At 44.1% G+C, this 27995-nt stretch overlaps 1 protein-coding gene across 3 annotated transcripts in view; it reads right to left on the minus strand.

Moving 5' to 3' along the window:
- exoc2 (exocyst complex component 2) overlaps positions 1 to 27995 on the minus strand; it is a 116386-nt gene that overhangs the window by 25284 nt on the left and 63107 nt on the right. For all 3 annotated transcript variants that reach the window (XM_041840201.1, XM_041840202.1, XM_041840200.1), the window contains 11 exons: positions 27253 to 27377; positions 27087 to 27155; positions 26819 to 26976; positions 26525 to 26646; positions 25803 to 25864; positions 25604 to 25684; positions 22348 to 22407; positions 16605 to 16666; positions 16435 to 16501; positions 15166 to 15282; positions 14340 to 14481 (listed from right to left, as the gene is read on the minus strand). In XM_041840201.1, the coding sequence (XP_041696135.1) occupies positions 14340 to 14481; positions 15166 to 15282; positions 16435 to 16501; positions 16605 to 16666; positions 22348 to 22407; positions 25604 to 25684; positions 25803 to 25864; positions 26525 to 26646; positions 26819 to 26976; positions 27087 to 27155; positions 27253 to 27377 (1065 nt within the window). The remainder of the gene's footprint in view (positions 1 to 14339; positions 14482 to 15165; positions 15283 to 16434; positions 16502 to 16604; positions 16667 to 22347; positions 22408 to 25603; positions 25685 to 25802; positions 25865 to 26524; positions 26647 to 26818; positions 26977 to 27086; positions 27156 to 27252; positions 27378 to 27995) is intronic.

Below are 27995 nucleotides of genomic sequence, written 5' to 3' on the forward strand. Positions count from 1 at the left end.
TAACTGCACCTGTTTGAACTCGTTACCTGTATAAAAGACACCTGTCCACACACTCAATCAAACAGACTCCAACCTCTCCACAATGGCCAAGACCAGAGAGCTGTGTAAGGACATCAGGGATAAAATTGTAGACCTGCACAAGGCTGGGAAGGGCCACAGGACAATAGGCAAGCAGCTTGGTGAGAAGGCAACAACTGTTGGCGCAATTATTAGAAAATGGAAGAAGTTCAAGATGACGGTCAATCACCCTCGGTCTGGGGCTCCATGCAGAGATCTCACCTCGTGGGGCATCAATGATCATGAGGAAGGTGAGGGATCAGCCCAGAACTACACGGCAGGACCTGGTCAATGACCTGAAGAGAGCTGGGACCACAGTCTCAAAGAAAACCATTAGTAACACACTACACCGTCATGGATTAAAATCCTGCAGTGCACACAAGGTCCCCCTGCTCAAGCCAGCGCATGTCCAGGCCCGTCTGAAGTTTGCCAATGACCATCTGGATGGTCCAGAGGAGGAATGGGAGAAGGTCATGTGGTCTGATGAGATAAAAATAGAGCTTTTTGGTCTAAACTCCACTCGCCGTGTTTGGAGGAAGAAGAAGGATGAGTACAACCCCAAGAACACCATCCCAACCGTGAAGCATGGAGGTGGAAACATCATTCTTTGGGGAAGCTTTTCTGCAAAGGGGACAGGACGACTGCACCGTATTGAGGGGAGGATGGATGGGGCCATGTATCGCGAGATCTTGGCCAACAACCTCCTTCCCTCAGTAAGAGCATTGAAGATGGGTCGTGGCTGGGTCTTCCAGCATGACAATAACCCGAAACACACAGCCAGGGCAACTAAGGAGTGGCTCCGTAAGAAGCATCTCAAGGTCCTGGAGTGGCCTAGCCAGTCTCCAGACCTGAACCCAATAGAAAATATTTGGAGGGAGCTGAAAGTCCGTATTGCCCAGCGACAGCCCCAAAACCTGAAGGATCTGGAGAAGGTCTGTATGGAGGAGTGGGCCAAAATCCCTGCTGCAGTGTGTGCAAACCTGGTCAAGACCTACAGGAAATGTATGATCTCTGTAATTGCAAACAAAGGCTTCTGTACCAAATATTAAGTTCTGCTTTTCTGATGTATCAAATACTTATGTCATGCAATAAAATGCTAATTAATTACTTAAAAATCATACAATGTGATTTTCTGGATTTTTGTTTTAGATTCCGTCTCTCACAGTTGAAGTGTACCTATGATAAAAATGACAGACCTCTACATGCTTTGTAAGTAGGAAAACCTGCAAAATCGGCAGTGTATCAAATACTTGTTCTCCCCACTGTACTTCTCTGTTGTTATCAAATACATTATCAAGCATTTCACACATATTATCCAGATACTGACTGTTAGCACTTGGTGGTCTATAGCAGCTTCCCACAAGAATGGGCTTTAGGTGAGGCAGATGAACCTGTAGCCATATTACTTCAACAGTATCTAACATGAGATCGTCTCTAAGCTTTACAGGAATGTGGTTCTGAATATAGACCGCAACACCGCCCCCGTCTGTCTTTTCGGTAGATGTTATAACCATGTATTGCTACCACTGTATCATCAAAGGTTTTATCTAAGTGAGTTTCAGAGATAGTCAGAACATGAATGTCATCTGTTCCAAGCAAATTATTGACTTCATGGACCTTGTTTCTCAGGCTGGGTGAGCTGCACACAATGGTCTTCCTACTTGGGCACACCGCCTCAGTGCTACCAGTGTAACTCTGGTTCATAGGCTCATGATTACTGCATACAATAGCTGTAGGATCAATAGAGGTAGTCACAGCAATTAGGGGGACATAAATTAAGTTACTTACATTGTGTCTGCCAACACCCCTAGGATAATGTACATTTGATTCAGCATTATGACGACTCATTGTCACAATGGTAGGGATTAACTGAGCTGGTCTTGGGTCATTGATAAGTCATTGTTTCAACGCAGCCTTGAAATGCGTGGACAGAGTCCAGGAGCCAAGATGATTTGGATTAACTCTGTCATTCCTGTAGAGTATCTTCTGTTTCCAGAAGGTGTCAAAGTTATCTATAAAAGTGATTCCAGCAGAGCTACAGTAATCTTTTAGCCAGATGTGTAATGCCAGTAGCCTGCTGAATCTTTCACACCCGCGGCCCAACGGATGGTACTGGACCTGAAATGATTAGCCGTTTTATGGAGTATTTTAATGCTAAAATCAGTTCTTTAAAATCCATTTTCAGATTTTCCAAGCTAGCCCTCCTGATGTCGTTTGACCCCACATGGACTATGACAGCGTCAGCTTCCGGTATCTGTCGTAGAACAGTCAGAAGCAGCCTTGTAATGTCCTGTACTCGTGCTCCTGGGCAGCACAGGGTTTTTGCATTGGGAACCGAGCTGTTTCTCACCATAGAGCTGCCGATGATGACAGCTGGTGATGTTGAATGGGCCGGTCTCTCAGGCAGCCTCACGGTCTGATGAGGGTGGGAGCTCTGAGGATCTGAACCCGAGGTAGAAGCCACCGGAGAGGGAGACAGAACAGAGGACGAAGATGCAGGTACCTCCGGATCCGATCTTGAATGGGAAGCCTCTAAGGAAGAAGGCGCCGGAACCTCTGGATCCAGGGCGGCAAAGCCGTTTCTGGGATGTGTCAGGTCCGGGCTTAACATCTCCAAGGAGACCCCTGTTGCCAGAGGACGCTGTCTTCGATTTCCACGGCGAGTGACATACAGTGGGGAGAACAAGTATTTGATACACTGCCGATTTTGCAGGTTTTCCTACTTACAAAGCATGTAGAGGTCTGTAACTTTTATCATAGGTACACTTCAACTGTGAGAGACGGAATCTAAAACAAAAATCCAGAAAATCACATTGTATGATTTTTAAGTAATGAATTTGCATTTTATTGCATGACATAAGTATTTGATACATCAGAAAAGCAGAACTTAATATTTGGTACAGAAATCTTTGTTTGCAATTACAGAGATCATACGTTTCCTGTAGGTCTTGACCAGGTTTGCACACACTGCAGCAGGGATTTTGGCCCACTCCTCCATACAGACCTTCTCCAGATCCTTCAGGTTTCGGGGCTGTCGCTGGGCAATATGGACTTTCAGCTCCCTCCAAAGATTTTCTATTGGGTTCAGGTCTGGAGACTGGCTAGGCCACTCCAGGACCTTGAGATGCTTCTTACGGAGCCACTCCTTAGTTGCCCTGGCTGTGTGTTTCGGGTCGTTGTCATGCTGGAAGACCCAGCCACGACCCATCTTCAATGCTCTTACTGAGGGAAGGAGGTTGTTGGCCAAGATCTCGCGATACATGGCCCCATCTATCCTCCCCTCAATACAGTGCAGTCGTCCTGTCCCCTTTGCAGAAAAGCATCCCCAAAGAATGATGTTTCCACCGCCATGCTTCACGGTTGGGATGGTGTTCTTGGGGTTGTACTCATCCTTCTTCTTCCTCCAAACACGGCGAGTGGAGTTTAGACCAAAAAGCTCTATTTTTGTCTCATCAGACCACGTGACCTTCTCCCATTCCTCCTCTGGATCATCCAAATGGTCATTGGCAAACTTCAGACGGGCCTGGACATGCGCTGGCTTGAGCAGAGGGACCTTGCGTGCGCTGCAGGATTTTAATCCATGACGGCATAGTGTGTTACTAATTGTTTTCTTAGAGACTGTGGTCCCAGCTCTCTTCAGGTCATTGACCAGGTCCTGCCGTGTAGTTCTGGGCTGATCCCTCACCTTCCTCATGATCATTGATGCCCCACGAGGTGAGATCTTGCATGGAGCCCCAGACCGAGGGTGATTGACCGTCATCTTGAACTTCTTCCATTTTCTAATAATTGCGCCAACAGTTGTTGCCTTCTCACCAAGCTGCTTGCCTATTGTCCTGTAGCCCATCCCAGCCTTGTGCAGGTCTACAATTTTATCCCTGATGTCCTTACACAGCTCTCTGGTCTTGGCCATTGTGGAGAGGTTGGAGTCTGTTTGATTGAGTGTGTGGACAGGTGTCTTTTATACAGGTAACAAGTTCAAACAGGTGCAGTTAATACAGGTAATGAGTGGAGAACAGGAGGGCTTCTTAAAGAAAAACTAACAGCTCTGTGAGAGCCGGAATTCTTACTGGTTGGTAGGTGATCAAATACTTATGTCATGCAATAAAATGCAAATTAATTACTTAAAAATCATACAATGTGATTTTCTGGATTTTTGTTTTAGATTCCGTCTCTCACAGTTGAGGTGTACCTATGATAAAAATTACAGACCTCTACATGTAGGAAAACCTGCAAAATCGGCAGTGTATCAAATACTTGTTCTCCCTACTGTATCTCCATTGCTGGTTGGTTGGGTCAAGAACAGCTCTGTTCTACAGGGAAGGGGGAGACCCCTTCGGGGATGGATCCCTGCTGAGCACCAGCCAGTCGGCTGTGGAGAGCCGACAAGGCGGCGACACTTCCACCAGACCAGAGCGATGTCTGGCTACTGGGGTGGAAGAAAACGAAAAAGTGGGCAGCGTGTGAGTTTGCTACTTGCTTGCTAAGAGTAGCCACTTCACCCCTGTAGTCCTCCGCAAGCAAGCAGTTGCTAAATTGAAAGTCAGCGTAGTCCACATTGTCCCGGAACAAAGCAAAATAAACACAGCTCCTGCAGCGCTGGAAATGTTAAATAGCGACCTCCATTTGAGACTGCCTTGCCAGCTAGGGTAGCTGGGCTTCCGTGTCTCTCCCCCTATGCGGAATCTGGCAGGATCTCGGGACAGACAGCAGTGCTCACAGCAACTAAGCCCAACAGAGCCACAGTATCCAAAATAAAATAAAAGTATATAAAAACACTGTCAGCTTTACAAAAACAATAAACCGTGGTCTCTCGTTCAGCTTTGTTAGTATCGGGCAAGGAAACAAAACACGAAGCGGATTTCAATCTTTAGGAAAACAGCCCTAATGTTGGAAACAAACATCATTATGTTGTCATCCAGAGTCACATTTATTTCGTTTCCAAGCTATAGCACACAATATTTTACATACAGCAGGTTTTCAAAGGACGAAAAAGTTTGGTCTGCTTCGTGTTTTAATTTGCCATGGTAAAAATATTGCGATACTGGTATCGTCACAGCCCTACTATAGAGTAAACTCAGAGTAGACTGTATGTGAAGTTGTGAACCTCAGGCTAAGCACATCCAAGCACTGTTTATCGTAACACTTCAGACACAGAGACATTACTGTATGTTAGTGCTGAGCGATTAGTGCTTTTTGAGGTTGGTTCGGTTTCGGTTAGATTCGGAAAAATAATCACGGTTTTCGATTTCGATTTTTTTTAAAACATTTAATGCACTATGCATTATGTGGGTTGAATGCTGTAACAACACAGAATCAAACAGTTAAAAGTCCCATTATGGTAGTGACTGCCCATTTCTGCTAATGACTTATTTCTGCTAATTTATTCACATTAATTTACTTTAATAAAATATTTTTTTTATTTTATGACTTTATTATTTCATTCCAAGTCATCATCTCTATAGAGCTGCTACCTATGATGTCTGACAAAATCACTATTTTAGTAGTTCTTCAAAGTATACTGAACAAAAATATAAACGCAACATGTAAAGTGTTGGTCCCATGTTTCATGAGCTGAAATAAAACATTCCAGAAATTTTCCATACGCATAAAACATTTATTTATCTTTAATTTTGTGCGCAAATTTGTTAACATCCCTATTAGTGAGCATTTCTCCTTTGCCAAGATAATCCATCCACCTGACAGGTGTGGCATATCAATAAGCTGATTAAACAGCATGATCATTACACAGGTGCACCTTGTGCTGGGGACAATAAAAGGCCACTATAAAATGTGCAGTTATGTCACACAACACAATGCCACAGATGTCTCAAGTTGAGGGAGAGTGTAATTGGCATGCTGACTGCAGGAATGTCCACCAGAGCTGTTGCCAGATAATTTAATGTTCATTTCTCTACCATAAGCCACCTCCAATGCTGTTTTAATGAATTTGGCAGTACGTCCAACAGGCCTTACAACTGCAGACCACGTGTAACAACGCCAGCCCAGGACCTCCACATCCGGCTTTTTCACCTGCGGGATCATCTCAGACCAGCCACCCGGACAGCTGATGAAACTGAGGAGTATCTCTGTCTGTATTAAAGCTCTTTTGTGGGGAAAAACTCATTCTGATTGGCTGGGCCTGGCTCCCCATGGCTGCCCAGTCATGTGAAATCCATAGATTAGGGCCTAATTAATTTATTTCAATTGACTGATTTCCTTATATGAACCGTAACGGTAACATTTATATTTTTCGTTCAGTATAAATAAGGCATACATTTATGACAGCTGAATACCAACTATCAATCACTTAGATCATGTATCTTCATGTGCTTCCTTTCCCTCTCGATCGCACATTCTTTCTTCTCTCAGTCTCCGTGTCTGCTCCGCACAGACCAGACAAGTTTAAGCGGGCGCACAATGGATAATGGTCATTGTAGTTAATTTCCACATTTTCTGCGCTAAACTATGTAGAATATTGGCCTGTTGGAAACTACAATACCCTACTACATTGCACAGTTCAAGCTTGATCTGATTTATCTCTACAGAAACTGCACATTGAGCTCGCAGAAAAAAAGCGAACCAAATGGAATTCCAATAATTGAACCGACGTTGTCAATTAGATTGTTTAAAAACCAAAAAATAACAGACATTTTGGTTAATCGCTCAGCACTTCTGTATGTACTATACATAAGTCAGGCAGCAGGTAGTCTAGTGGTTAAAAGCGTCGGGCCAGTAACCAAAATGTTACTGGTTCGGCTCCCCAAGCAGACTAGGTGAATTTCTTTTTGGGGTGCCCTTGAGCAAGGCACTTAACCCGAATTGCTCCTGTAAGTTGCTCTGGATAAGAGTGTCTGCTAAATGACTAAAATGTAAATGTGAAGACACACATATAAACCACCAAAAAAACACACACACAGGGCTTCTCAGACAGTGCCCAGGCAAACCGGCGATCCCCATCATATGTTAGCAGAAAATAATAATATATAACGTATTTTCTTATCATCAGGTGAATGATAATGGTAAGCAGAAGTAATCAACATTGTAAAATGAAAAGATTTGGTAGACAGTTTTATTATTTTGACCTCCCCACAGTTCATTGGAAGGGGAAGTGTAAACTCTAACATAGCTTATTAGCTAGAAAGGTATCTTGGTGGCGTAGATACAATTTTGCTGTTGTGAATCATGAATAATGATGATAAAACGACAGCTATTCAACCAGACGGCTTTTCCATTTTCCGTATGGATCGAACGGTGGCTTCTGGTAAGAGTAGGGGGGAGGGGTATGTTTCCTCATCAACAATTCCTGGTGTACCAAAGTTGAAAACATCTCAAATAAAATAAAATAAAATGTTATTTGCCACATGCGCCGAATACAACAGGTGTAGACATTACAGTGAAATGCTTACTTAAAAGCCCTTAACCAACAATGCATTTTTTAAAGAATAATTTAAAAAAAAGTGTTAAGTAAAAAAAATTTAAGCAAATAACTAAAGAGCAACAGTAAAATAAAATAACAGTAGGGAGGCTATATACAGGGGGGTACCAGTGCAGAGTCAATGTGCGGGGGCACGGTCTAGTCGAGGTAATTAAGGTAATATGTACATGTGGGTAGAGTTAAAGTGACTATGCATAAATAATAGACAGAGTAGCAGCAGCGTAAAAGAGGGGGGTGGGGGGGCAGTGCAAATAGTCCGGGTAGCAATGATTAGCTGTTCAGGAGTCTTATGGCTTGGCGGTAGAAGCTGTTGAGAAGCCTTTTGGACCTAGACTTGGCGCTCCGGTACCGCTTGCCGTGCGGTAGCAGAGAGAACAGTCTATGACTAGGGTGGCTGTAGTCTTTGACCATTTTTAGGGCCTTCCTCTGACACCGCCTGGTATAGAGGTCCTGGATGGCAGGAAGCTTGGCCCCAGTGATGTACTGGGCTGTACACACTACCCTCTGTAGTGCCTTGCGGTTGGAGGCCGAGCAGTTGCCATACCAGGCGGTGATGCAACCAGTCAGGATGCTCTCGATGGTGCAGCTGTATAACTTTTTGAGGATCTGAGGACCCATGCCAAATCTTTTCAGTCTCCTCTTCACGACTGTCTTGGTGTGTTTGGACCATGATAGTTCATTGGTGATGTGGACACCAAGGAACTTGAAGCTCTCAACCTGTTCCACTACAGCCCCGTCGATGAGAATGGGGGCGTGCTCAGTCCTCTTTTTTTCCCTGTAGTCCACAATCATCTCCTTTGTCTTGCTCACGTTGAGGGAGAGGTTGTTATCCTGGCACCACACGGCAAGGTCTCGGACCTCCTCCCTATAGGCTGTCTCATCGTTGTCGGTGATCAGGCCTACCACTGTTGTGTCGTCAGCAAACTTAATGATGGTGTTGGAGTCGTGCCTGGTGATGCAGTCATGGGTGAACAGGGAGTACAGGAGGGGACTGAGCACGCACCACTGAGGGGCCCCCGTGTTGAGGATCAGCGTGGCAGATGTGTTGTTACCTACCCTTACCACCTGGGGGCGGCCCGTCAGGAAGTCCAGGATCCAGTTGCAGAGGGAGGTGTTTAGTCCCAGGATCCTTAGCTTAGTGATGAGCTTTGAGGGCACTATGGTGTTGAACGCTGAGCTGTAGTCAATGAACAGCATTCTCACGTAGGTGTTCCTCTTGTCCAGGTGGGAAAGGGCAGTGTGGAGTGCAATAGAGATTGCATCATCTGTGGATCTGTTGGGGCGGTATGCAAATTGGAGTGGGTCTAGGGTTTCTGGGATAATGGTGTTGATGTGAGCCATGACCAGCCTTTCAAAGCACTTCATGGCTACAGACATGAGTGCTACGGGTCGGTAGTCATTTAGGCAGGTTATCTTAGTGTCCTTGGGCACAGTGACTATGGTGGTCTGCTTGAAACATGTTGGTATTACAGACTCAGTCAGGGACATGTTGAAAATGTCAGTGAAGACACTTGCCAGTTGGTCAGCACATGCTCAGAGTACACGTCCTGGTAATCCGTCTGGCCCTGCGGCCTTGTGAATGTTGACCTGCTTAGTCTTACTCACATCGGCTACGGAGAGCGTGATCACATAGTCATCCGGAACAGCTGGTGCTCTCATGCATGCTTCAGTGTTGCTTGCCTCGAAGCGAGCATAGAAGTGATTTAGCTCGTCTGGTAGGCTTGTGTCACTGGGCAGCTCGCGGCTGTGCTTCCTTTTGTAGTCTGTAATAGTTTCTGTAAGACTAATTTCTTATAAGCTTCCGGGTTAGAGTACCACTCCTTGAAAGCGGCAGCTCTACCCTTTAGCTCAGTGCAGATGTTGCCTGTAATCCATGGCTTCTGGTTGGTGTATGTACGTACGGTCACTGTGGGGACGACGTCATCGATACACTTATTGATGAAGCCAGTGACTGATGTGGTGTACTCCTCAATGCTATCTGAAGAATCCCAGAACGTATTACAGTCTGTGCTAGCAAAACAGTCCTGTAGCTTAGCATCTGCATCATCTGACCACTTTTTTATTAACCGAGTCACTGGTGTTTCCTGCTTTAGTTTTTTGCTTATTAGCAGGGAATCAGGAGTTATGGTCAGATTTGCCAAATGGAGGGTGAGGGAGAGCTTTGTATGCGTCCCTGTGTGTGGAGTAAAGGTGGTCTAGAGTTTTTTTTCCTCTGGTTGCACATTTAAAATGCTGGTAGAATTAGGTAGAACGGATTTAAGTTTCCCTGCATTAAAGTCCCCGGCCACTAGGAGCACTGCCTCTGGATGAGCATTTTCCTGTTTACTTATGGTCTTATACAGCTCATTGAGTGCAATCTTAATGCCAGCATCAGTTTCTGGTGGTAGATAGACAGCTACAGAAAATATAGATGAAAAGTATCTTGGTAAATAGTGTGGTCTACAGCTTATCATGAGATACTCTACCTCAGGCGAGCAAAACCTTGAGAGACTTCCTTAGTATAGTATTAGATTTTGTGCACCATCTGTTTTGACATTTTAGTTATTTAGCAGACGCTCTTATCCAGAGCGACTTCCAATTAGTGAGTGCATACATTTTTCATACTGGCTGTTGTTTACAAATATACACAGACCGCCACCCCTTGTCTTACCGGAGTCAGCCGTTCTATCCTGCCGATGTAGCGTATATCCCGTCAGCTGTATGTTGTCCATGTCGTTGTTCAGCCACGACTCCGTGAAACAGAGATATTACAGTTTTTAATGTCCCATTGGTAGGATAACCGTAATCTTAGGTTGTCCAATTTGTTCTCAAATGATTGAACATTGGCTAATAGGATTGATGGAAGAGGCAGTTTACTCGCTCGCCGTCGGATCCTTACAAGGCACCCCGACCTACGTCCACGATATCTCCGTCTCTTTGTCATGCGAATGACGGGGATTTGGGCCTTGTCGGGTGTCTGTAGGATATCCTTCGCGTCCGGCTCGTTGAAGAAAACATCTTCGTCCAATACGAGGTGAGTAATCACTGTCCTGATATCCAGAAGCTCTTTTTGGTCATAAGAGACGGTGGCAGAAACATTATGTACAGAATAAATTACAAATAACGCGAAAAAACACACATAATAGTACAATTGGTTAGAGGGCTGTAAAAAACGGCAGCCATCTTCTCCGGCGCCACAGCTGTTGTTCACCTGACCTGGAGTTGCTGATGCCAAAATGCCGACCCCACTATATGCCGAGGCAATTCACATGTGTTATTATCACAGCTGTGTCCATACCCACCACAAGAAAACACCAAGGCGGCCCTCAGCAAACTGTACAAGATTGTTAGCCAGCAAAAATCCTCGTACACGGAAGCAGTCTTTATTGTCGCAGGTGATTTTACCCAAGCACATTTAAAACACATTTTTCCTAAATATCACCAACATGTATCCTGCCCCACAAGGAAAAAAAGGTACTGGACCATATACACTGCATGACCAAAGGTATGTGGACACCTGCTTGTCGAACATCTCATTACAAAATCATGGACATTAATATGGAGTTGCTCCCGCCTTTGCTGCTACAACATCCTCCACTCTTCTGGGAAGGCTTCCACTAGATGTTGGAACATTGCTGCAGGGACATTCAGCTACAAGAGCATTAGTGAGGTCGGGCACTGATGTTGGGCGATTAGGCCTGGCTCGCAGTCGGCGTTCCAATTCATCCCAAAGGTGTTTGATGGGGTTGAGGTCAGGGCTCTGTGCAGGCCAGTCAAGTTCTTCAACACCGGTCTCGACGACCCATTTCTGTATGGACCTCGCTTTGTGCATGGGGGCATTGTCATGCTTAAACGGGAAAGGTCCTTCCCCAAACTGTTGCCACAAAGTTGGAAGCACAGAATCGTCTAGAATGTCATTGTGTGGAACTAAGCCGGAACCATGAAAAACAGCCCCAGACCATTATTCCTCCTGCAATACACTTTACAGTTGGCACTATGCATTCGGGTAGGTAGCGTTCTCCTGGCATCCGCCAAACCCAGATTCTTCCGTTGGACTGCCAGATGGTGAAGCATGATTCATCACTCCAGAGAACGCGTTTCCACTGCTCCAGAGTCCATTAGCAGCGAGCTCTACACCACTCCAGCCGACGCTTGGCATTGTGATCTTAGGCTTGTGTGCGGCTGCTAGGCCATGAAAACCCATTTCATGAAGCTCCCGACTAACAGTTATTGTGCTGATGTTGCTTCCAGAGGCAGTTTGGAACTCGGTAGTGAGTGCTACAACCGAGGACATCTTCAACCTGTCCCTGTCCCAGGCTGTAGTCCCCACCTGCTTCAAGGAGACCACCATCGTCCCAGTGACCAAGAAAAATAAGATGACATACCCAAATGACTATCACCCCATCGCCCTCACCCCGGTCATAAAGTGCTTCGAGAGGCTGGTCATGACCCACATCAAGGCCAGCATGCCAGGCACACTGGACCCACTCCAATTTGCCTACCGCTCCAACAGATCCACGGAAGATACCATTTCCATCGCTATTCACACAGCCGTAACACATCTGGACAAGAGGAACACCTATATAAGAATGCTGTTCATTGACTACAGTTCAGCATTCAACACTATTGTTCCCTCCAAGCTCGACAACAAGCTCAGAGCCCTGTGTCTGGACACCACCCTCTGCAACTTGATCCTGGACATCCTGACGGGCAGACCACAGGGAGGAGGTAAGTAAACTGGTATTGTGGTGCCAGGACAACAACCTCTCCCTCAACATCAGCAAAACAAAGGAGTTGATTGTTGACTTCAGGAAGCAGAGGAGGGAACATGCCCTGATCCACATCAAGGGGACTGCAGCAGAGAGAGTCAACAGTTTTGTTCCTCTGCGTCCACATCACAGAGGATTTGTCCTGGACCAACAACACCACCACTCCTGTCAAGAGGGCGCAACAGCGTCTCTACTTCCTAAGGCAGCTGAAGAAATTCGGCATGCCAACCCGGGTCCTCTCCAAATACTATCTCTGCACCATCGAGAGCGTCCTGACCGGTTGCATCACAGCATGGTACGGGAATTGCTCTGTCCACGACTACAAGGCTGTCCAGTGTGTGGTGAAGACGGCCCAGTACATCACTGGGACCGTGCTCCCACCCATCCAGGACATCTACTTGAAACGGTGCTTGATGAAGTCCCACAGCATCATCAAGGACCCCATACACAAGCTTTTCACTCCTTTACTGTTGGGCAGGTATCGGAGCATGAGGTCTGATACTAACAGGCTCAGACAGTTTCTATCTACAAGCCATCAGACTGCTGTACATTTGAACTGGACTGACCATCTGCTCTGATTCTCCGCAGCTTAGTACTCACTCACACACTCACACACACACTCACACACACACACACACACACACACACACACACACACACACACACACACACACACACACACACACACACACACAGTCAAAAGTTTGGACACACCTACTCATTCAAGGGTTTTTCTTTATTTTTACATTGTAGAATAATAGTGAAGACATCAAAACTATGAAATAACACATATGGAATCATGTAGTAACCAAAAAAGTGTTAAACAAATCAAAATATATTTTATATCTGAGATTCTTCAAAGTAGCCACCCTTTGCCTTGATGAAAGCTTTGCACACTCTGGGCATTCTCTCAACCAGCTTCATGAGGTAGTCATCTGGAGTCCATATGTGTTATTTCATAGTTTTTACGTCTTCACTATTATTCTACAATGTAGAAAATAGTAAAAATAAAGAAAAACCCTTGAATGAGTAAGTGTGTCCAAACTTTTGACTGGTACTGTACATTCATGCTACACATATATCACAACTGCTGCTACCAGACTCTTATTATGATTGCTAAATACTGCACAATTTAAACACTTGCCCCCCATCCCAGCTTTTCCAAAACATGTAAATATTGGACTATAAATTGTGCCTTCCTGTATTATACTAATGGTAAAATGTTTATTATATTCTACTGAGCCATATACTTTGTTCATATTCTTATATTTTATTATTTATTATTGTTGTTGCATTGTGGAGAAGGAACCTGCAAGTAAGCATTTCGTTGGACGGTGTATACCATGTGTATACGTACATATGACTAATAAAACTTGAAACTTTAGCATTGGCTCGTGAAACTACCTCTAACTTCCTTCATACTGGACGCAGAAACATATGGTATTCTGTTGACGCTAGCGATATTCATAAAATAATAATTTTTCACAGAAAATAATTTTGTGGACCCCCTGCAGTACCTCTGAGGAACCCTAGGGGGCCACGGACCCCAGTTTGAAAACCCCTGCCCTCATGTTCCCCTGACAGTGTTAAGGTTTATTGCTTTTGGAGGTAAGCCCAAGAGGCTAGATAGGTCAGGGGTTATTATGGGTAAACCCCCCTCTCGCTGTCACACCTGTGGCTTGGCGCAGGAACTCAACATTGCGAATGCAATCTCTGCAAACGTCTGGGAAATTGCGATTTAAAAGTCTATCGCAGTGTACAGGTGGTTAATCTGAGTTGGTTTGAATCCTGGCCTTAGTGCATCATGTCCTGTGATTAAGGTGTGTATAAAGGTGTGCAGTCCCGCCAATGGAAGTAGACAGCGTAGATCAAATAAAATAAAATAGTATTTTTCTCATGCTTGGTAAACAACAGGTGTAGACTAACAGTGAAATGCTTACTTACGGGCCCATCCCAACAATGCAGAGAGAAAATTATAAAAATCATATAAATAAAATGTGTGTGTACCTGCAGGTGTACTGCAGTTCATCCAATCGAAGTAGACAGCTTAGATCTGTCTGTGTGTGTGTGTGTGTGTGTGTGTGTGTGTGTGTGTACACCTGTAGGTGTACTGCAGTCCCTCCAGTCGAAGTATCCAGCGTAGATGCCTGGTTCTAGGGATCCTACGATGGGATCTGACTTCCTCTCGATGTACGCATCAAACAGACTCTCATCCAGCTCCTTCACTGCGTGCACACTCACCTGGAAAGAGAGGTAGAGACAAACCTAATCAACACACCTGTACACAGCTACACAGACACTCACCTGGAAACAGAGGTAGAGACAAACCTAATCAACACACCTGTACACAGCTACACAGACACTCACCAGAGGAGAGAGACATCAATCAAAGAAATGTATTTAGAAATTCGTTCTTACATCAGCAGCTGTCACAAAGTGCTTTTACAGGAACTTGTTTATGGTCTTATAATCACAATATAGTTCCCTTGGCAAAAAGAAGGGCACAAAACCCCAATAAACTGCCCAGAGGGGTTTTGAACCAACTGCTTACAGGCCATGTTTCTAAAAAACACAACCCGTTTACCTGATTTTACAGGAACAGCCAACCAATATCTGTCTGTATGAGTGTCTGTGTGAGAGAGAAAGAGACTGACTCAGAGATCTGACCTTTAGCTGTTTAAAGAGAAAGAGAGAGTAATTGCTCTGCCCCAAAACATCATTTCTCATCAACTCTTTGGTGACAAATCTTCTTCTTCAAAGAACACCAAAAACTAAACACCAAAACATCTAAGGAGCCAGTTAACTGTTTGCCGTTTCTGACACATGGAAAAAAACAAAGTTGCAGCTTTCCAAGGCTTGTGCTTGTGTCTGTGTGTGAGTGTCTGTGTTTGTGTGTCTGTGTTTGTGTGTGTCCTCTCTACTAACCTGTGTGATCTTGTCAGTCCCGGTGAAGCCGTGTTTCTCAAAGTGTTCAGCCATGTTAAAGAAGGTGTGTTTCTCCAGGTACTGACAGTTACTTAGGATGATCAGCAGACGCTGCTCCTTTAGAGAGAAAGCGACGCACGCACACATGCGCGCACACACACACACACACGTTCGAAAGTTCAGGATGTTGGATTTGTCATGTTGAGTGATGGTTTCTGAGCATCTGTCAGTTAATCTCATCATTGACTGCATCCCTGTTTTACTGGAATTGACTCAATTTTTCCTGTTTTACAGCATACTACACACTGGGTTTTCCTCAATCATACAAGGTCAATTATAATAGTTACCTCACTGACAACCTCACTGACAGGATTAGTGTAACAGGTAGTGTTCACTCCTAAAAGAGGAGAGGAGAGGTTCTGGTCTTGACAGACAATCTCAAATAATTTGGTAACTTTGGCAACAACATTTATTATAAGAATTATAGTCTCCTCCTATTATTTTTCAACACTTCCAGTCTCTGTAGACCATGTCAATCTATGGCCTACCAGCCCACCGTCTCTCTGAGGCCTTACTGTAGTTCAGTGAGATATCTGGTACTCTATATGATAATGTCTTAATGTGGTTCTGTAGGCTTGAGCTCTGGGCATCTGCCCTGAATATTGCCTGGCTGTCTCACCGTTTCAGCCCTGCTAGAGATCACAGATCAGGGGAAACCCCGTCTGCACCCTGCTCTATTTCCCTTTACCAGAAACTCCCCTTCCTCTTCCTCCCCCTCCTCTCCCCTTCACTACACACCCAGGCCCATTCACTCTCATCTGGACGTATATACAGGAAATTAGGTTGTGTCTGCTTCCTGTCCACAACTAGGAAACAGCATCATAACAACCAACACCAACTGAGCTACAGGCCCTCCTGTAGCTCAGTTGGTAGAGCATGGCGCTTGCAATGCCAAGGTTGTGGGTTCGATTCCCACGGGGGGCCAGTATGAAAAATGTATGCACTCACTAACTGTAAGTCGCTCTGGATAAGAGCGTCTGCTAAATGACTAAAATGAAAAATAACGGTTAGTGGTTTGGTTTGGTTTACCAGTGAAGGAGATACAATTGTTTGTGTGTGTGTGTGTGCAGGGGGTGAGATTGTAAGAGAGAAAAATAACCTTAACTGAGAACGCTTATTGACATTGGCAATCCTGTAGCGTGAGACTGAGGTAGATTGAGTTAGATTTAGGAATGTAGTCTCAGACTGAGAAAATTCAGATCTTCTTACCGGTGTTGCACAGAAGTCCTCCTGAATGCCACTGAACAGGTCTGGAGAGGCCAGGTCCAAGGATATACTGAGAATACACACACACACACACACACATAGAGTTTAAAAACACACTAAGGCAGACACACACTCAAAAATACACTGTAAGTAAAGTCCTTGCCTGTACTCACTGTGAAGTGTCGATGTCTCCATTTGTTTTAGCGCTCAGCTGCTCCAGGCAGTTGACGAACACCTGGAAGAGATGTTACAGGTCAGTCACAGAGACAGGTCAGTGTCACAGAGACAGGTCAGTGTCACAGAGACAGGTCAGTGTCACAGAGACAGGTCAGTCACTCAGACACACCTAGACAACAGTAACAGTCTACTATATTAAAAATGTGATCTGAATGGGGTGAACGGACTCTGGACTCTGTCCACACATTTCAAGGCTGCGTTGAAACAATGACTTATCAATGACCCAAGACCAGCTCAGTTAATCCCTACCATTGTGACAATGACTTGTCATAATGCTGCATCAAATGTACATTATCCTAGGGGCACTGGCAGACACAATGTAAGTATCCTAAAGCTATTGTATGCAGTAATCATGAGCCTATGAACCAGAGTAACACTGTTAGCACTGAGGCAGTGTGCCCTAGTAGGAAGACCATTGTGTGCAGCTCACCCTGCACTATCAGCTCCAATATAAATAACATGAGCAGGTTTACTTCTGATAAGCTTCCCAGTAAAGCATGAAAAACAATCAAGCAACCCAGAAAAGTGCTACAAAATTGCCCTTATTAACATATGCAGCCTGAGTAACAAGGTCCATGAAGTCAATAACTTGCTTGGAACAGATGACAGTCATATTCTGACTATCTCTGAAACTCACTTAGATAATACCTTTGATGATAAAGTGGTAGCAATACATGGATATAACATCTACCGAAAAGACAGAAATGCCAACGGGGGCGGTGTTGCGGACTATATTCAGAACCACATTCCTGTAAAGCTTAGAGACGATCTCATGTTAAATACTGTTGAAGTAATATGGCTACAGGTTAATCTGCCTCACCTAAAGCCCATTCTTGTGGAAAGCTGCTATAGACGACCAAGTGCTAACAGTCAGTATCTGGATAATATGTGTGAAATGCTTGATAATGTATGTAATATCAACAGAAAAGTATATTTTCTGGGTGATTTAAATATTGACTGGCTCTCATCAAGCTGCCCACTCAAGAAAAAATGTCAAACTGTAACCAGTGCCTGCAACCTGGTTCAGGTTGTCAGTCAACCTACCAGGGTATTTACAAACAGCACAGGAATGAAATCATCAACATGTATTGATCACATCTTTACTAATGCTGCAGAAATCTGCTTTAAAGCAATATCCAAATACATTGGATGTAGTGATCACAAAATACAGTGCCTTGCAAAAGTATTCACCCCCTTGGCGTTTTTCCTATTTTGTTGCATTACAACCTGCAATTTAAATGGATTTTTATTTGGATTTCATCTAAATGACATACACAAAATAGTCCAAATTGGTGAAGTGAAATTAAAAAAATTACTTGTTTAAAAAAATTATACAAAATAAATAACGGAAAAGTGGTGCATGCATATGTATTCACCCCCTTTCCTATGAAGCCCCTAAATAAGATCTGGCGCAACCAATTACCTTCATAAGTCACATAATTAGTTAAATAAAGTACAGTGGGGAAAAAAAGTATTTAGTCAGCCACCAATTGTGCAAGTTCTCCCACTTAAAAAGATGAGCGAGGCCTGTAATTTTCATCATAGGTACACGTCAACTATGACAGACAAAATGAGAAAAAAAAATCCAGAAAATCACATTGTAGGATTTTTAATGAATTTATTTGCAAATTATGGTGGAAAATAAGTATTTGGTCAATAACAAAAGTTCCTCAATACTTTGTTATATACCCTTTGTTGGCAATGACACAGGTCAAACGTTTTCTGTAAGACTTCACAAGGTTTTCACACACTGTTGCTGGTATTTTGGCCCATTCCTCCATGCAGATCTCCTCTAGAGCAGTGATGTTTTGGGGCTGTCGCTGGGCAACACGGACTTTCAACTCCCTCCAAAGATGTTCTATGGGGTTGAGATCTGGAGACTGGCTAGGCCACTCCAGGACCTTGAAATGCTTATAATATAATAATATATAATAATATAATAATATAATAATATATAATAATAATAATATGCCATTTAGCAGACGCTTTTATCCAAAGCGACTTACAGTCATGTGTGCATACATTTTTACGTATGGGTGGTCCCGGGGATCAAACCCACTACCCTGGCGTTACAAGCGCCATGCTCTACCAATTGAGCTACAGAGGACCACAATGGTACTTCTTACGAAGCCACTCCTTCGTTGCCCGGGCGGTGTGTTTGGGATCATTGTCATGCTGAAAGACCCAGCCACGTTTCATCTTCAATGCCCTTGCTGATGGAAGGAGGTTTTCACTCAAAATCTCACGATACATGGCCCCATTCATTCTTTCCTTTACACGGATCAGTCGTCCTGGTCCCTTTGCAGAAAAACAGCCCCAAAGCATGATGTTTCCACCCCCATGCTTCACAGTAGGTATGGTGTTCTTTGGATGCAACTCCGCATTCTTTGTCCTCCAAACACGACGAGTTGAGTTTTTACCAAAAAGTTATATTTTGATTTCATCTGACCATATGACATTCTCCCAATCCTCTTCTGGATCATCCAAATGCACTCTAGCAAACTTCAGACGGGCCTGGACATGTACTGGCTTAAGCAGGGGGACACGTTTTGCACTGCAGGATTTGAGTCCCTGGCGGCGTAGTGTGTTACTGATGGTAGGCTTTGTTACTTTGGTCCCAGCTCTCTGCAGGTCATTCACTAGGTCCCCCCGTGTGGTTCTGGGATTTTTGCTCACCGTTCTTGTGATCATTTTGACCCCACGGGGTGAGATCTTGCGTGGAGCCCCAGATCGAGGGAGATTATCAGTGGCCTTGTATGTCTTCCATTTCCTAATAATTGCTCCCACAGTTGATTTCTTCAAACCAAGCTGCTTACCTATTGCAGATTCAGTCTTCCCAGCCTGGTGCAGGTCTACAATTGTGTTTCTGGTGTCCTTTGACAGCTCTTTGGTCTTGGCCATAGTGGAGTTTGGAGTGTGACTGTTTGAGGTTGTGGACAGGTGTCTTTTATACTGATAACAAGTTCTAACAGGTGCCATTAATACAGGTAACGAGTGGAGGACAGAGGAGCCTCTTAAAGAAGAAGTTACAGGTCTGTGAGAGCCAGAAATCTTGCTTGTTTGTAGGTGACCAAATACTTATTTTCCACCATAATTTGCAAATAAATTCATTAAAAATCCTACAATGTGATTTTCTGGAGAAAAAAAAACTCAATTTGTCTGTCATAGTTGACGTGTACCTATGACGAAAATTACAGGCCTCTCTCATCTTTTTAAGTGGGAGAACTTGCACAATTGGTGGTTGACTAAATACTTTTTTCCCCACTGTATACCTGTGTGCAATCTAAGTGTCACATGATCTGTCACATGATCTCAGTATATATACACCCATTCTGAAAGGCCCCAGAGTCTGCAACACCACTAAGCAAGGGGCATCACCAAGCAAGCGGCACCATGAAGACCAAGGAGCTCTCCAAACGGGTCAGGGACAAAGTTGTGGAGAAGTACAGATCAGGGTTGGGTTATAAAAAAATATCCAACATTTTGAACATCCCACGGAGCACCATTAAATCCATTATTAAAAAATGGAAAGAATATGGCACCACAACAAACCTGCCAAGAGAGGGCCGCCCACCAAAACTCACGGACCAGGCAATAAAGAGCTGCTCTGCCTTCTTAACAACACCATCAACAAGGTAGGTCCTGCAGGCCCTAGTTTTGTCGCACCTAGACTACTGTTCAGTAATGTGGTCAGGTGTTACCAAATTGCAGTTTGCTCAGAACAGGGCTGCACGACTGGCCCTTAAAAGTACACGGAGAGCTAACATTAATGACATGCATGTCAATCTCTCATGGCTCAAAGTGGAAGAGAGATTGACTTCATCACTACTTGTTTTTGTAAGAGGTGTTGACAAGCTGAATGCATGCATACCCCACAAGAAACTCCACCAGAGGTCTCTTCACAGTCCCCAAGTCCAGAACAGACTATGGGAGGCGCACAGTATTACATAGAGCCATGACTACATGGAACTCTATTCCACATCAGGTAGCTGAATTAAGCAGTAGAATCAGATTTTTAAAAAACAGGTAAAAATACACCTTATGGAACAAAGGGGACTGTGAAGAGACACACAAAGGTACATGCATACGCACACATTGTGATATTGTTGTATGGTGGTATTAAACATTTTGTATTGTAAATATGTAGTGGTGTAATAATGTTATATGATGTACTGTTTTATCTTTTGTTTTATTTGTAATGTAAGTGCTTTAATATGTTTGGACCCCAGGAAGAGTACAAATACAAATGGACTGCACTGTAAACCTATAGTAAACTACATATAACAGTGGTTGGCAACAGGCGGCCCACTGGCCAAAACCATCCCGCAAGTGTTTTTTTTTTTTTTACAAAAAATACTAAAATCACCAGGAATTCAGCTAAACATTTTAATTATTTAAAAAATCTGTTCCCAAGTATTCCCACAAATAAATAAATAAATAGTAATGTTATCATGTCTCAATTTAATCAAGGTATGACATATTATATATATTTTTTAATACAATCTCTTTTTGGGCTTAGTTGTGGTCCATTTTCAGTGTACAAATTATTAGAATTATATTCTGGCACGCCGACCATCCACTCCAACAAAAATCAGCACATGGCTGAATGTAGTTGCCTACCCCTGACCTATAATCTGTAGGGATTCCTATGGTGTAATCTGAGTGTAATCCTAGTCGCTTACCTACTCTGTACCATACAGTACCTTATTGATCTCCTTAGAGCTTTTTAACGTGCTCTCAAACCTGCTCAGAAAGTACATGTCTACAATAAGGAATACATTTCAACTGAATTTGTGCGCTGTAGGCCTACATTAAACTATTCCTATGGCGAAATATGTAATCCCAGTGGTATAGAGTACTTAAGTAAAAATACTTTAAAGTACTACTTAAGTAGTATTTTGGGGTATTTGTACTTTACTTTACTATTTATATTTTTGACAACTTTTTTACTTTTACTTCACTACATTCCTAAAGAAAATGATGTACTTTTTACTCCATACATTTTCCCTGACACCCAAAAGTACTCGTTACATTTTGAATGCTTAGCAGGACAGAAAATGGTCAAATTCGCACACTTTTCAAGAGAACATCCCTGGTCATCCCTACTGCCTCTGATCTGGCAGACTCACTAAACACAAATGCTTTGTTTTCAAATGATTAGTGTTGGAGTGTGACCCTGGCTATCTGTAAAAAAAAAATAAAAATCTAGAAAATGGTGCTTAATATAAGGAATTTTCAATTATTCGTACTTTTACTTTTGATACTTAAGTATATTTTAGCAACTACATTTACTTTTGATACAAAGGTAAAAGGCTACAATAATCTAAGGGCCGGTTTCCCAGACACAGATGAAGCCTAATCCAGTACTAAAAAGCATTCTTAGTGGTGATTCTCCATTGAAGGTGCTTTTTCAGTCCAGCACTAGTCTTAATCTGTGTCCTGAAAACCGTCCCTAAATGTCTACTGAATTTGAGCATTGTAGCCTATAAACTACCTGTGATCTGTAGGAGTCCCTTCACTGTAAACATATTCTCTACTGACAGTAGTACCATACCTTCATGCTAACTACCAGTAAACTGAAGGGAATCCTATATTGAACTATACCGTAATCTTAATCTCTACTCTGTATTATTGTGGTGAAATATACTGTAAACCTAGTCTGTAGTGACTGTACAGTACCCTCATGATGTCCACACAGAGCTCTGAGACCTGGTCTTGGGCCTGATCCAACTGGAGGATCTGAAGACAGGAGAGGAGGGTGAGACAGGACACCGTATAAAACCAACTATCACACAGTAATGTGGTCCAATACACCACCATATATACTGAACAAAAATATAAACACAACATGTCAAGTGTTGGTCCCATGTTTCATGGGCTGAAATAAAAGATCCCAGAAATGTTCCAGACGCACAAAAAGCTTATTTCTCTCAAATTTTGTGCACAAATTTATTTACATCCCTGTTAGTGAGCATTTCTCCTTTGACAAGATAATCCATCCACCTGACAGGTGTGGCATATTAAGAAGCTGATTAAACAGCTCGATCATTACACAGGTGCACCTTGTGCTGTGGACAATAAAAAGACACTAAAATGTGCAGTTCTGTCACACAACACAATGCCACAGATGTCTCAAGTTCTGAGGCAGCGTGCAATTGGCATGTTGACTGCAGGAATGTCCACCAGAGCTGTTGCCAGATAATTTAATGATAATTTCTCTACCATAAACTGCCTCCAACGTCGTTTTAGAGAATTTGGCAGTACGTCCAACCAGCCTCACAACCGCAGACCACGTGTAACCACATCAGCCCAGTACCTCCACATCCGGCTTCTTCACCGTGGGATCGTCTGAGACCAGCCACCCGGACAGCTGATGAAACTGTGGGTTTGCACAACCGAATAATCTCTGCACAAACGGTCAGAAACCATCTCAGGGAAGCTCATCTGCATGATCGTCGTCCTCACCAGGGTCTTGACCAGACTGCAGTTTGGCGTCGTAACTGACTTCAGTGGGCAGATGTTCACCTTTGATTGCCACTGGCACACTGGAGAATTGTGCTCTTCACGGATGAATCCCGGTTTCAACTGTACCGGGCAGATGGCCGACAGCATGTATAGTGTCGTGTGGGAGAACGGTTTGCTGATGTCAACGTTGTGAACAGAGTGCCCCATGGTGACGGTGGGGTTATGGTATGGGCAGGCATAAGCTATGGACAACGAACACAATTGCATTTTATCAATGGCAATTTGAATGCACAGAGATACCGTGATGAGATCCTGAGGCCCATTGTTGTGCCATTCATCCACCGCCATCACCTCATGTTTCAGCATGTTAATGCACAGCCCCATGTTGTAAGGATCTCTACACAATTCCTGGAAGTTGAAATGTCCCAGTTCTTCCATGGCCTGCATACTCACCAGACATTGAGCATGTTTGGGATGCTCTGGATCGATGTGCACGACAGCGTGTTCCAGTTCCCACATTCCACAGGCCACAATCAACAACCTGATCAACTCTATGCGAAGGAGACGTGTCGTGCTGGATGAGGCAAATGGTGGTCACAGCAGATACTGACTGGTTTTCTGATCCACACCCCTACCATTTTTATTAAGGTATCTGTGACCAACAGATGCATATCTGTATTCCCAGTCACGTGAAATCCATAGATTAGGGGCTAATTAATTTATTTAAATTGACTGATTTCCTTATATGAACTTTAACTCAGTAAAATCTTTGAAATTGTTGCATGTTGCATTTATACACTGCTCAAAAAAATAAAGGGAACACTTAAACAACACAATGTAACTCCAAGTCAATCACACTTCTGTGAAATCAAACTGTCCACTTAGGAAGCAACACTGATTGACAATACATTTCACATGCTGTTGTGCAAATGGAATAGACAACAGGTGGAAATTATAGGCAATTAGCAAGACACCCCCAATAAAGGACTGGTTTTGCAGGTGGTGACCACAGACCACTTCTCAGTTCCTATCCTTCCTGGCTGATGTTTTGGTCACTTTTGAATGCTGGCGGTGCTTTCACTCTAGTGGTAGCATGAGACGGAGTCTACAACCCACACAAGTGGCTCAGGTAGTGCAGCTCATCCAGGATGGCACATCAATGCAAGCTGTGGCAAGAAGGTTTGCTGTGTCTGTCAGCGTAGTGTCCAGAGCATGGAGGCGCTACCACGAGACAGGCCAGTACATCAGGAGACGTGGAGGAGGCCGTAGGAGGGCAACAACCCAGCAACAGGACTGCTACCTCCGCCTTTGTGCAAGGAGGAGCAGGAGGAGCACTGCCAGAGCCCTGCAAAATGACCTTCAGCAGGCCACAAATGTGCATGTGTCTGCTCAAACGGTCAGAAACAGACTCCATGAGGGTGGTATGAGGGCCCGACGTCCACAGGTGGGGGTTGTGCTTACAGCCCAACACCGTGCAGGACGTTTGGCATTTGCCAGAGAACACCAAGATTGGCAAATTCGCCACTGGCGCCCTGTGCTCTTCACAGATGAAAGCAGGTTCACACTGAGCACATGTGACAGACGTGACAGAGTCTGGAGACGCCGTGGAGAACGTTCTGCTGCCTGCAACATCCTCCAGCATGACCGGTTTGGCGGTGGGTCAGTCATGGTGTGGGGTGGCATTTCTTTGGGGGGCCGCACAGCCCTCCATGTGCTCGCCAGAGGTAGCCTGACTGCCATTAGGTACCGAGATGAGATCCTCAGACCCCTTGTGAGACCATATGCTGGTGCGGTTGGCCCTGGGTTCCTCCTAATGCAAGACAATGCTAGACCTCATGTGGCTGGAGTGTGTCAGCAGTTCCTGCAAGAGGAAGGCATTGATGCTATGGACTGGCCCTTCCGTTCCCCAGACCTGAATCCAATTGAGCACATCTGGGACATCATGTCTCGCTCCATCCACCAACGCCACGTTGCACCACAGACTGTCCAGGAGTTGGCGGATGCTTTAGTCCAGGTCTGGGAGGAGATCCCTCAGGAGACCATCCGCCACCTCATCAGGAGCATGCCCAGGCGTTGTAGGGAGGTCATACAGGCACGTGGAGGCCACACACACTACTGAGCCTCATTTTGACTTGTTTTAAGGACATTACATCAAAGTTGGATCAGCCTATAGTGTGGTTTTCCACTTTAATTTTGAGGGTGACTCCAAATCCAGACCTCCATGGGTTGATAAATTTGATTTCCATTGATACTTTTTGTGTGATTTTGTTGTCAGCACATTCAACTATGTAAAGAAAAAAGTATTTAATAAGATTATTTCATTCATTCAGATCTAGGATGTGTTATTTTAGTGTTTGGTCTCTTTTTTTGAGCAGTGTATTTTTGTTAAGTGCAGTGCACATACATAAATACAGTAGTTCACAGAGATGAATGAGGTTCTGATATAGTGCAATGTGTGTGTGTTCCTTACATTGACCTCCCCAGGTTTGGTCTCCATGGGTTCTTTGAGTGACTGCAGCATCTGTACCATGCACTGCTCAAACTGGGCTGGCTGCACACGACACAACACACAAATCAGATATATAGATTATACCATGTCATATTTTTCATCATATCTTACTATATAATAAATCATAATTTTTCACAAAGTATAGTAAATATAGCTTTACCAGGCTGGTGATTCCTTCATTGTCTACGACCCAGTCCTCCTTCTCTGCAAGCCTTTTGATATCTGACAAAACGCATACACAAACATAAATCACTGTAGGGGCTAGAAATATGTGCTTTTCACATTATTTTTGATCAAATCAAATTAAATAATGGTACTACATACTCATGAACAAGTGAAGAGTCATGATCAGTTCACATTACATTTTAAATAGAACTGTGAGAGTTGTTTAGTGGAAGACCGCAGAAGAAAGTGAAATGACCCTCTAAACTAGTGAATGACTACCTTCAAAACCACATTAACTGTTACTATCAACCTGGGTTTCTATAGATCTAGGGCCACACTCAGAATGACCAACAGAGTTTAACCACAAAAAACCCTTTCACAAACACTTTCTCTTTCACTAACCTCACCTTACCTAACCTAACCCACCTCTCCTATATCTCCCCTCTCCCCCTACCTCCTCTCCCCCTCTCCCCCTATTCCCTAACCTTTCTACATCTCTCTCCTCCTTCCTGCCCCTTTCTTCCTTACAGTGATGTCTCAGTTCCCCCTCCCTCTTCCCTCCTCCCCTCCATCTTCACTCCTCCCCTCCATATCTCCTTCTCTCTCACCCTCAGCGGTGTGGTACAGGGTGACCAGTAGACAGTGATGTCTCAGTTCCCCTCCCCTCCTCCATCCTCCCTCTCTCCTCTCCCACCTCCCTCCCTCCCTCTCTCTCACCCTCTGCGGTGTGGTGCAGGGTGACCAGTAGACAGTGGTGTCTCAGCTCCAACAGTAGATCCTGGATCACCTGCAGCAGATCATTAGGGATCTCCAGAGCAACCAGAGCTTCAAAAATGATTCTGAGAGACAGGAGAGAGAGAGAGACCGAGAGCGAGTGAGAGAGGGAGGGAGGGACAGAATGTTGTAGTGGAGGAGGAATTGGGGGTCGGGAATATGGGGGATAAAGTAATTGACACAGACGCTTGCACATTCGCACATACACACAAACACACTACAGTGAGGTGTCCATACCTGACAGTGTGTATGACCTGTGTGAGCCAGGGTCCAGTGAGTTCAGTCTTACTCTCCCAGCCCCCATATAGCCTCAGTTCCAGCTCTGTCAGAGTAGAGGGGAGGAGAGCACCTCTCACCAGCTTCACCAAGCGATGGGTCACCTCCTCAATCATTTTCTACAGAGATATCAAATTAATAACACAAACCATTTCAGGAAGTAAAACTACACACAGAAAGAGAGTATTCTGAAGTTTACCAAAAGTATATATAACTCAACAAAACGTACCTTAAAGTCATTCTGTCTCTGTCTGGCATTCTTCTTTGATTTCTCCACCTGGCCAGATTTCTCACCAGTCTGTTTAAAAACAACAGAAACAGTGCTTAAGGACTGACATAGGTGTGTACAGAGAGTATGTGTGTGTATGTGTGTGTGTGTGTGTGTGTGTGTGTACCTCGCTGAAGAGGCTACCATTGACATAAGAGATCCAGAGCTTCCAGAAGTTGGGCAGCTGGCCAATCACCACGTCCGACAGCTTCTCCACAAACTGCACCTGCTGGGGCGTCTCATAACGCCAGGCTACAACACACACAGGAGACAGACAGGTTACAGACGACAGGCAGACAGGTTACAGACCACAGGCAGACAGGTTACAGACCACAGGCAGACAGGTTACAGATGACATGACTCTCTCCTTGGTGAGGATCAAAGGTGCCAGATCAGCTTGGCAAATGGCTGACAGATAGCCAGACCCCCCCTATCTCCCACAGGACGGGAGGGGGGAGTTGGGACGGTTTTATGACTTAACAGCCGGTCATAATTAGTTTGCAGAAAATGACTCCTTTTGGTCTCTAGTATGGGAAGACTGAGATTTTCTTTGTTCCAGAGACTTTTGCCACCAAAACTATAAACGTCCAAAAAGTAAACACTGGAACATAATTCCTAGCATCCGAATGTTTGGAATGGTCAGTGGGGATCTAAAGAATAATCATGTCATATTGTTTATTATTTTGTGATGTTATTAAAAACTGTATGAACCAAATACTGTAACTTAGGAAGGATACCCCCTTTATCTGTCAAGTTTCCATGTGATATGAAAATGGATGAAACTATTTTTGTTAAGATAGGAATGTGATATTAGGAGTCATAACTTCTAATCATATCCTTTGCACTAGCTAAGCCCCAAGTGCCATCAGA

This window comes from Coregonus clupeaformis, chromosome 20 (genome assembly GCF_020615455.1).
Source record: "Coregonus clupeaformis isolate EN_2021a chromosome 20, ASM2061545v1, whole genome shotgun sequence".
NCBI classification, from domain to species: Eukaryota; Metazoa; Chordata; class Actinopteri; order Salmoniformes; family Salmonidae; genus Coregonus; species Coregonus clupeaformis.